The sequence below is a fragment of the Coturnix japonica genome, chromosome 12 (genome assembly GCF_054131305.1).
Source record: "Coturnix japonica strain WE chromosome 12, WE-NBRP24, whole genome shotgun sequence".
Lineage (NCBI taxonomy): Eukaryota > Metazoa > Chordata > Aves > Galliformes > Phasianidae > Coturnix > Coturnix japonica.
The window spans coordinates 15,186,323-15,198,032 of NC_140674.1; the positions used below are offsets into that span (position 1 = coordinate 15,186,323).

Sequence of the window (11,710 nt, forward strand, 5' to 3'; positions counted from 1 at the left end):
AATTCACAGTGAGCTGTAAATAAACAATGAGCAAGAACAGTTTCTAGTATTCCTCCTTCGTGTCTTTTATTAATTATCTTCAACAAAAAGTTGACTGAAACGTTATGAGTGATGACAATAATATCAAGAGGCAGAATTTTCCTCTCACGGTTTTCCAAACTACATTGATTTTAACAATAGAATGGCTCAGCAATAGTGACTTAATTTTTGAAGACTGCAGTCAATGTTATCATTTGTTCAACAGATATTGTCTCTAAATCTGCTGGGCTAGAAAGCATCTGCATGATGTCTTCATGGCTGAGTACAATGGTGGGCTCCCGGTCAAGAGAGTAAGTTCAAAAACAGAAACACCTTCAAGAGCACATAACAGGGTTTGAAAAACAAAATCCTCTAATGTAGACAAAAGGGACTTTCTGAGCAGCAGGGAGAAAAGTAATATAATCTCAAGACCATGGAGTTGGTATGTATGATCTTGAGACCATATATTCACAAAAGTAAGACTGCTGTGCAGCTGGTCTGTGATGTCCGCAGCCTAACGTGGGATGGCACAAACCTTGTACGGATGGGGCTGCAGCGTGCCCCCAAAAATGGGCTCAGTGTTGACCATCGTCACTCCCTCGGGGAGCCGGAAGGTAAATGCCCGTAGCAGGTAGGCAAAGAAAATGAAGAGCTCAGTCCTTGCCAGATGCTCCCCCAAACACACCCGGTGCCCTGCGGGAGGAAGAAGAGGGCAATGACGGTGAATTTATCACTCTTACCTCAGACAACTTGAAATGAATTTATTTAATCATATAAGTGAAGAACAAAGAATTGTTCTTCCCGGAAGATATCATGCTCCGGTTTTCTAAGCATCCGCATAAGTGATTGAAAGTGCTTTCCAAACATATGCCTGGAGTTGAAATGTGTGCCACAAATGAACAACCATAATCATTAGCAGAGAATTTCCTTCCAAAAATAGGGCAAGCTGTATGCATACATTTACCAGTATGCCTCTGATTTTCCATGTTATTATTTGTTCAGTAGAACAGATGTTTACAATTAGATTGGGAAATATTACCAGAAATAAGTTTACCACTGTTTTTCACAAAGAGGCTTAAAGTAGACGACCAGCAGGTCTTTAATAGATGCCTTATTTCTACTGTCCCAACCCAACCCACTGATGTTTGTGGTGTCAGTAAATTTACCTATCGAGAATGGCAAAAAAGCTTCTTGGCTCACAAAGTTTCCATCCTTATCCAAGAAATGACCAGGGCTGAACCGTCGAGGTGTTTCCCAGTGCTCTGGGTCATACAAAGAAGAAGCAATATTTGGAAGAACAATGCTGCCCTGAAAGGAGAGAAACGTTAGTTCTGGCTGATCATCTTCTCTCAGCAGCCAGAAACTGAGAGGTGAGACCAGTGTTAGACATTGCTTGCTTTCGGTGTTCAGCGTTATGGGTTGGTAAGCCTTGGTGCAAATAGGTTTGAAACCACAATTTGCTCTACTGATAGAGGAAAGGCCTGTAGTGAGAAATGGTACCTTTTTGAGAGGAAATCCCAGCAATGTTGTGTTCCTCACGCACACCCTGGGCATGCCAATAGAGATAATGTTGCTGAAGCGCTGGATCTCATGAATCACAGCATTCGTATAAGGCAGTTTTCTCCGATGCTCATAGCAGATGGTCTGGGAAGGACCCAAAACAGCATCCAGCTCCTTCTGCACTTTCTCTATGGAGAAATATTCACCATTTCAGGTGGGAAAACACATCACCGTATTCAAAGACATTTTCCATTTAGAACTACTAGGACGGCAACAAAACTAATACAAGAATGTAGCACATTTTATAATGAACAGTCAGTGGGGTGTTCCAGCAGCTTGAACGTGTATGAACTTTATTGGTCTGACACTATTTGATGCTATATTAATAAAAGGCGTTTGTTGCTCAGAATTTTAGAACTCAGCATTCCCTTGTGCTTCAGTGCAAGAGATAACTGATTTATCATTGAGTTTTCTTTTGGTCAGGTGCCTTTGGAACTTACAGCCATTTACAGCCAATACAGTCATAGCTGTCTGAAATTCAAGCAAGGTGATTCTGTACCTTAAAAGCTGAATTCCTATTAAAAGAAAATGGGTCTTATGCAGGACTTGTTAAATGAAGCAATGCCAGCTTCTTGGCACTTACCTTTTGGTCAAGAGTAGTACCATTGAAATCACTTACTGCCCAGCATCATTTTGTTTCATAAATTTCAAGAGAGGCGGCATACACATAATAAAACTGCCCTAGATTTACAACAAATCATCTAGTCTTTTCCAGGCCCTTTAAAACAATACTAAAATGCATGGAAGTCTATTTTCTATTGATCTGTTTATGTTCATTCCAAAGAGACCTGCTCTGAAACTGCCAGCAGCCCATCACAAAGGTCAGGTAACTCCAAAAAGTATCTCCAATCCAGTAGTTCAGAGAAGGAGAACCCACTTAAGTGATTAGGTTAAAAAAAACCCAAACTTTTCCATATGGCACATACTGCTTAACATGGTCATAGGGTGTCATTGCAGGCAAAACTATGAATGGGATTAAAAGACACCGGTTGATAGGGGACAGACATACTGGTGTATGTTCATTACAAGAGTCTGGATGAAACATATGACTCAAGAAGCTGGGCATGGATCATCCTGCACACACCCAGCTTTCCCAAGTATGTGCAGGGTGTTATATTTAGATAAGAAAAATTATTTAGGTGAGTCAGCACTTTCATAACCTTAATTACAGGGTGATAATAACCATGCAATAACACGAGATTAAATAGACCTTATTGTCTGACAGCTACGCGTTAAGCAATTTTTTTCTTATCTTCATCTCTCTCATCCATTTAAATTCCTCTTCTTCTCTGGGTATTTGCACATGTTCTGCTATCTAACAATGGCTTCTCTGTTATCCAGCATAAGAAGGGATTCTCTGGTTTTCATTTAGCATTCTGTATCAGTGACTGATATGTAAATGATAGGCTTAAAAATAAACTACTACTAAAATATACATAGACATAGCAGATAAACCATCAAATTCTCCTCCCAGGTGGAACAATGTCTGCTGCAAGAAACTCAAATGCATCATAGAGTTGATTTAAGCTCAGATTAAATTGACACGCTGATACCTTTGGCTCAGAAATGGACTGATAGACAATAAACATGAAGCTGCCAATTGCCCTTTAGCTGGTGAGCTTTACTGCTCTGACCTACAGAGCACACAGAAGGGCAGCACCCCCTATAGACCCCAGCACTCATAGCGGGCACAACACAAAACCAAACTGAAGTTCCCAAAAGTGGCATCCCTGCTATCACACATCAGTTTATGGTTTATTATTTTCAGCCAAATATACTTCTCTCTAAGGCAGAAACCAACTCAAGATCTATTAAAATGTTACATCTGTGCTGTTTTACCACATTAGAGATATATGTGATGCGTTTACCTACTTCCCATTACCTTGAACATCCGGATATGCCACCATATAGAGCAGGCCCCAGTTTAAAGTAGTGCTTGTTGTCTCTGATCCACCCAAGAAGAGGTCATTTATAGAATGAACCATGTTTTCTTCATTGTACGTAGACTTGGGTTCATCTCCTGACTGCAAAAAGTAAGAAAAAAATAGAGGTTTATTATGTAGATATCAAAATCATGAAGGAACATTGTTATGTTTTTGGAGAATTCATTACCAACATTTAGGGAGGATATGCCTTATTTTTCCAATGGAGCAGAGTGGAAAAGATATTTTTCCCTACTGTAATAATCACATCTCTTTATATTTCCCCTACATGTCCACTCTAAAAACAGCTCTATCTTTTTAATAAGCAAACCTGGATGATTTCCACCCAGCAGAGCACCAAAAGAGCTCACTAAAACAATTCCTGGTCCACCAGTGTTCAGGTTTCATAAATCTTATTACAGCTCTGGAAGACCTAATAAGTACTTAAACATTAAAGTGTTCATACTGTGAAAATAAAACAAGAAGATTCAAAGAACCAAATGTTAGGCTGACATCCATCCTGAACTATACGTACAGTATGTAGAACACTGCACTCTGACTCTCCAATCCCCTTCCATCCCTCTTGTGGTCTGCTTCTAAATCCAGTGTTTTTTCACATAGGCCACAAATAATTCCTTAATTAAGAAAACCAGCACTACATTAACTAACCTTTAATGAAAGAAAGGTTCAGAATGGATGATTTAACAGTCTTTCCCCTTACACCCCATTAATGTACGACCAAGCAGAACACACACTTACTTTTTCAATGTGAGCTAGATAAAAGTCAATGAAATCCTGCGGTTCATCTGGTATCTCTCTCTCCTTGTGCTTTCTGATCTCCTGCCTTGTAAAAGAGCTCAGGATGTCATAGCAAGACAGTGCTGTCTTATGAGGACCAGGGAGACGGCACATCAGCCAGGGGAAGATTTCATACAGCTGCAGGAGTGACATACAAGAGGTATCACAAGGTCTCTATCACTCTGAAATGCACTTAGACCTACTTTAAAAAGCAGCTAATATCAATATTAGCACACAGAGATTTTTTTCATAACAGATAAAATATTCTGAGTACATTCATGTTTTTGAGTTGTGAAATGATATGCAGCATAATTTCCAGCTGTGTTAATAGTGAGACTCAGAGTTACACGGACCTTCATGCTCAGCCAAAATCCAAACTAGAGTGATTATCGTTAGAATGGGCTGTAGCCATTTATTCAGTTATTCAGCCTGTCTTCAGTTAGGCTGAACTGCACTCGGGCATTTTAAAAGCGAGTCCTGCCCCCCAGTGGAGGATGCCAGGAAACGAAGAAGTAAAGGCATTGCAAACTGTCCTCACCAGGAGGTGTAAAAACAGTTGGTGAACCCCCAAAAAAGGCCACCTAGCAAAGGCTGGTGTACAAACTGGGTAGTTCCCCAAAGCACTCTGTACTGAAAGACCTCTGGAAGAGTCCTCAATAAAACCTGACATAACTACTACACAGATTTCTCAGCCTTCCTCTTATTGAGCTTATCTTGTATTCTGCTAATTACACCTGGCTAAATTAGAGACACTACGCTAAATTAGTGAGACTAAATTAGAGGGACTGTATACTATATTTGGGGTGGTAAATCACATTTCCAGATCTGACATCCAGCATTTATCATGATGGCCTATGCAGGCCATTTGTTGGGCATGAAGGTTGAGCAACTTCGTACCAAACATGACCCAGGAGCTCGTGTCATCATCACATCAGCTCGTGTCATGCTGTGAAGACCTAAGAGCAAACTACTTTACTGTGAAACAATGAGCACAAGTGATGAAGACTGGTACGTAGTGCATTACCATCCCATTTGAAGACAGTGTGATACCCAGTAGAGACGCATGGGCCATTGCTCACTCATTAGAAACTGTTATGCCCAACAGCCACCTCTCAAATCTGCATTTCCCACTCTCTGTGTTGTTCAGCCAAAGACAACAGATCATTTACTTACATGGTGAAGAAGGCTGCCTCCAAATTTGAAGATATGCTCTGTGGCTCTAATCAGTTCATGGAAGGTTTCATCCTCTCTGGAGAAGCGGTGTCCATAAACAACAGCACAAATTACATTGGAGACGGAATGAATGAGAGGGTAATAAGGATCCAGAGGTTTCTCTGCAACCACAACAATAAACATCACCCTGAATGGCTCACATTTTGCTTCATAGGATCCCTGAAGAACCTTCTTATAAAACTGTAATCATCATCACCACTTAAGTTGGAGGAGACCCTAAGGGCCACCTGGCCCCACTCCCTGCACTGAACAGGGACACCTACAGCTCCATCAGGTGCTCAGAGCCCCGTTCAGCCCAACCTTGGGTGTCTCCAGGGATACCACCTCTCTGGGCAACCTGTGACAATGCCTCACCAGCCTTATTGTAAAAACTTCCTTATAGCCAGCCTAAAACTCTCCTCTTTTGGTTTGAACCATTTCTCCTCATCCTATCACAGCAGACCTTGCTGAAGAGTCCATCCCCCTATTTCTCATAGCCCCTTTTAGATACTGAAAAGCTGCCATCGGTATCTTACTGACTTTTTACAGCCATGGTGCAATCAGTAAGAAAATTAATAAGAAAATAATTTCACAGCTTCAGAGAAAAAGAGTGTAAAGAAACATATTTACATCTGTACTGATGCAGCTGTTCAACACCCAAGGCACAATTCTGCTTAGGAACTTATTGTTCTCAGCTTCAGGAGTCGTCTTCTTCTCCTGCACACGTGGCCAAAACTCTATCTCTCCTAGTTCTTAAGTCAAGAGACTGGGTTGGATTTAATTACTTCTAGTTGACACAGTGCTAGCCACAGCATGCCCTGGTTTACTGTGCTTTGGATAATGACCAGTATTGGGAAATACAACTCAAATGCTCCTACCTGGGTTGATCAGGATAAAATGTTGTAATGAAAACAAAACTGTACTCTGCCTTCCAGAGCGCATGCAAATAGTGCTGCAGTGTTTAATTCTGAGCCTCCCACTGAGTCTGAAAAAGCACAGGACTGGGTTCTTTGTGTTTCCAGTCTGTTCTACATTGATGTCATATGACTCATGAAACAGGAGATTGAAGTGTGATCCACTAAAGACATCAGGCCAATGACATCAATGAATTGATTTGTGTCACAGAGATACCTTTCAGACTTGCAAAGAATTCCAGCAGGTGCTGGGCCTCTTCTTGCACTCGTTGTTCCAGACCTCTCTTCCCCAGTCCCAGGTTGCGTAGAGTCTTCAGTGCAAACCTCCTCTGCTGCTTCCATGTGTGACCAGTGGCCAACATAATCCCTGAGTCCATGCAAGGAAGAATTCTTTATCGTGCTAACATTTACTACAGACAAAGTAGTCATTCCTAAATATCACAGTGTTGCTGCAAGTGGAGTTGTAGAAGTCCAACAGGAAACATTTTGCAAGACTGTGATGATTGCAGCTGCTTGGAGACCTCAATGCATTACAATTACAGTAGGCAAAGACCTAAACAAATTCACAGACATACATCTATAATACATTTTTTTGTGCCAAATAGGAAAAACTCAGAGCTGTGAAGTAGCTTAACTATGGTCTTCATCAATGCTGAATCAAACTCAGACTGCTTAGCCAGGCTAGGTATGGGCCTGAGATAATAATGATGGGAAGAAGAAAATTAGGAGCTTGGGAATGTCCAGTGTGGTTGGGGAGCATGGAACCTATAATGAGGATGGAGGAAGTCACCCCTCATAGACATACCCTGCCACTGTGGTGCTGTTAGGGGTGGGTACCAGCTACAAAAGAGTTGCAATTGCAAAGATAATGTTTCTGTGCAAAAAAATCACCATACCTTTTCCTTTGGCCATAGCTCTAAAGAAAGGAGACACCAGCCTCCCAGACACATCTTCAGGATGTGTGGTCATACCATCCTTCACTGCTTGGAATCCATTCAGAACGATCACCGGGGCCCATCCAAACCACAAGGTGAACACGTTGCCATAAGTTTTTGCCAGCTGTGGATGGGAGAGGAGCCAGCAAAGCACAGCTGAAATCCCACACACCACAAACAGAAGATGAACCTGTTTTTATGCTAATTACAGGACCAGCCCTAACATGGAATGATGTTCTGCATCTTCTCCATGAGATTACAATTATATGTGAGAAGATATGAATGTCTTTTCCAGCATTCACTGCTGGAAACAGCTGAGTTTGCCAGCTATTCAGAGCCACGGATTTATGCCAGCAGACATCAAGTAGGTTCTACTTGTATACGAACCAAGGCTCAGTTCACAAGAGTCTCATCGTCTGCTGTTCACATGATAGAGGATATTTGCCATCCAAAAGACATTTTGTTTATTTCAAGAGGGTTTCCTCCATTAACAAAACTTCTGTGGCTTTTTTTTAGATCCCATCAATATCATGAACACATCCACACACAGCAGACCTTCAGTGTCTGTTTACCAATGAAGTTAGAGAACAATACTCAGAGAAAGCTAAAAACTTGTGCTGTGAAAGTCACTCTTTAAAGTGCACTTCTTTTCCCCGACTTCAGATCTGATATGTTATCCCTAAAGGTGTTTAATCCTAAAGGATATTAAGTTTCACACAAGTTTGTCAAACTCGGGGTTAAAAGGGGAGAGGTTGAAGCATTCGGATGGCTTTCACACAAATAACACAAGAAACAGCAAATTACAAAGACTTTTAAGCTGTCAGGATTATCTGAAAGTAAATACCTTCATGAGCTGGTCACGACTGATCTGGAAGTTCAGCTGCAGCAAGGTGCCAAGGACAGGGAGAGGAATTGGTCCAGGAGGAAGGCGCCTCCGTGCTCGTTGTAACTTTAAAAACTGCATAACCCAAAGGAAGACAACCAATGCTATCATAACTTGATTTATGAACAACATTGCTGCTGCTTTTACTGGATTCTCGCTATTGAAAGCAGCCTGCTGCAGCTATGAAGGCTGGTTGCTCAACCAGTTGTTTTTTTCGTAAGGGTTTAATTTTCACATAATAACTATTTATTCCACGCCCCTAACCCTCCCTCTTCATTATCAACCACTCTGTTCCTGACCCACCCATCACATTTTCATGTTGAAGCGTATTTAGGTACGTATCCCTCTCCTTTTTTTTCATTCAGATTCCAGTTATCAAACATGGATCACGGGTTTTGTAGGAACTTAGCTGTGTCCAAGAATATTAACCCATGGCCAAGATTCTCCAGGCAATGTAAATACACGTATCCACATGCAAGCCCTCTGGCTAATTTCCTGAATCAATCATGGATGCACGAGCTCCTACAAATACATCATGAATGCTTTTAGAGAAGCAGTAACCGTACATACAAATTAAGCATGCAGATGTAAGTGGATACTAAATCTTGGAGTTTCTGACATGTTTTGTCTGTGTTTTATTTATACCTACATCCAGGACAGCCTCTGATTAGGGGTAATGGTGAAGCTGATAAAAGTTAAAAGCCTACATTTATCACAGAATAGAGATATCAGTATACAGGTATCTAATGCTCAACACACACAGTAAACCTAATAGGAATCTTGAGCTACAGTCAGAGCTAAAAGCCTCTCTTTGAGAACCAGTTGGAACACGCATGTGCCATACTTAGTAAGTGGAGAATAAATGTGGTATGAAGCAGAGCTCTTTGCCAAGACTCAAGACATGCAGGAAGTATAAAGCTGCTCCCAGGAGATCTTTATATGCTTGCAATCCCACCATGAAACTGCAAGACTTGTGCATCAGCTTGCTTCTTTCAGCAAGGGGTCAGGAGAGAATTGGACTATTGTCAGACCATTGTCTCCATAGGATTTATGGCTCTGGGACATGCAATGGGTGTACACAGAATGAATGGCCTGGAGGCTGCCAGCCCACAGTTCCCAGACCTCTGCATCAGTTAGCTTTCAACCACATCACTTCGTTAGCATTAAAGCATAATGAAGGAATGCATATTGACCATTGGCTGTTTCAGTGCTTCTACAAAAGCTTTATTCGTTTGTAATGACAAGCTTATTTTTCAAGTCACTCATTTAACTCTCAGCAATACTTTTTACTCCAGGCTCAAGGACTATGTTTGTTTCAGCATGTTGGGATTTTCCACTGTAAATCTCTGAAACATTAGAAAATGTATTGCATTAAGATGGTCCAGCTCCTTGTGCTGCAGGCATCAAACAACGAGAATCATCAACAAAAATTACATGGTTTAGTGGACAATACTGGTGGTAGGTGGATAGTTGGACTTGGTGGTCTTAGAGGTCTTTTCCAGCCTTAACAATTCTGTGATTCTATGATCAGTGGTCATAGGTCAAGCAGTGCCCAACCCAACTTCAAGAAGCCTTTCAGAGGAATCCAGACATTGCAGCCAAAACCCTCCTAACACGGCTGATCTCCTCAATGATCTCAGTGATGAAGCAATAGCTGTAGGGCCTGGATCCAACACCAGAGACATGGAAGATCCTGGGATCATGGGTACGGATTCAGGCAGAAATAAACAAGGGTTGTGTAATTTCTGCTTTGTGTGCAAGAACGGTGATGCTCCGATGCTGACTACATTCTCTAAATGTATTTTCACAAGAAAGAATTTGGGAATGTTAAGACATAAACTCCATGGGTCACAACAGGAGCCCCACAACTATCACTTCTTTCCTACCAAAGCTTCAGCATTCATAGAGAGAAAGGAAAAGCTGACACTTACCCATGCTGATATCCACATTATCAGTTTGTCATTTGTTATGGTTATTTTTTCCTCTTAGGCTTTTAACAACCGCTCCTTTTTCAAAGCTGTCCTGTTTTGCTGCTCTGAGACAAAGCTCCAAGCTGCTTTCTCCAACAATGCTATTATTCCTCTGTCTCTTCTGCTTGTGGGAGTGAGGAGGCTGCAATTCATGCTGCCATTATCTACTCTTTGGCTTAATGCAGACAAAGCTGTGCTGTTAGGGAACATAACTACAGCTACTCTGCAGGTAATATAAGAAACTGTTTAAGAATATGGTAAGACAAACAACTCCGTAATGTAGGAAGGGCAGTAAAAGCAGAAACTGGATATGGGACAAATAGAAATAAGGAAGACCCTGCAGCAAGGAAAATACAAAGGCAAATATATCCATCCAGCAGATGGGAGAGAGATAAGGGGAAAGATTTCAGTGAGGAGAGAATATCAGACAGCACAGGCCTGGGAGGCATCCAAAGAAAAACTTACAGGAGATGGAGTGCAATATGTGTGGAAGAAAATTAATGGAGGTTTGTGCAAGGGGGCTGAAAACATGGGTGTAGGAAAGCACATGGATGGAAAAGGGCTGAACTCATAAGCAGCTGCGTTAGGAAACAGAAAAAAATAGAATTTCCTTTGTAGACACAACACACAGCTTGCATAGAGAGCATCTTCAAAGCTGAATTTCATGCTCTGAAATTATCCCTAGTGAGCTTAAGTAGGTATTTACCATGGACATTAGAAGGAACCCACAGTTCTGTTGAGTCCAGTTCTCTCCTGACCCCTAACAATGGCATACAGTAACCACCTTCTATGTCCTGCTGGAAGAAACACTTCCAATACTCCCTAAAATAATCCCTGTTAAATGTCAGTGACTGAACAAAAATGTGAATATCCATATTTACCAAGTACTGAAGTACAATGATCAGAAAGAGCTTCAAGAAATCTTGAGCAGTGGCAAATCTCCTGTTGGCAGTGATACGCTAATTTATGCTGATAGGTTTCAAGTCAGCAAACTGTGATAAAGAATCCATTAAAGAACTGGAAAGAATAAATGAAGCTGAATACACTATTGAAAGATCTGGAGCGAGCAACACCAGATGATTACTGATCATGAAAAATACACATTCTCATGTTGCTGCCAACCACAACGTGTTCATTAAAAGAAAAACCAATTTGACAACACTTAGTGACTGTTTGCTGCTGCTCATCTTCCAGTCTCTGCTCCTTGCCTGAGTTATGAAAAGCTTTCCACCTCTGGCTGATAAACCCATTACTCTACTTCTGTCCCATTGGGCAGAATTACTCCTGCTTTGGCAAGTGAAATGCTCAACTCTCTTGACACCAGGTTGCACAACAGCAGACCTGATCAGTATAAGGAAAGCACAGAATCATTAAGGGTAGAAGAGGCCTCCGAGATCATCTAGTTCAATTGTCTACCTATCACTCATACTGCCCACTAACCCATGTTCCTTATTGCCACATCTCCATGGTTCTTGAACACCTCCAGGGATAGTAATTC

General features: G+C 41.4%; 1 protein-coding gene across 1 annotated transcript; it reads right to left on the reverse strand.

Moving 5' to 3' along the window:
- Window positions 1-40: 40 nt before the first annotated feature.
- LOC107318280 (cytochrome P450 2J2-like) lies at window positions 41-8,974 on the reverse strand. The gene is made up of 9 exons (XM_015871925.3): window positions 8,204-8,974; window positions 7,321-7,483; window positions 6,642-6,791; window positions 5,472-5,632; window positions 4,260-4,436; window positions 3,461-3,602; window positions 1,519-1,706; window positions 1,185-1,326; window positions 41-711 (listed from the first exon to the last, which is right to left on the reverse strand). Exons 1-9 carry the CDS (start codon window positions 8,372-8,374, stop codon window positions 533-535), a joined length of 1,473 nt encoding a protein of 490 aa, XP_015727411.2. The 5' UTR covers window positions 8,375-8,974; the 3' UTR covers window positions 41-532.
- Window positions 8,975-11,710: the final 2,736 nt, after the last annotated feature.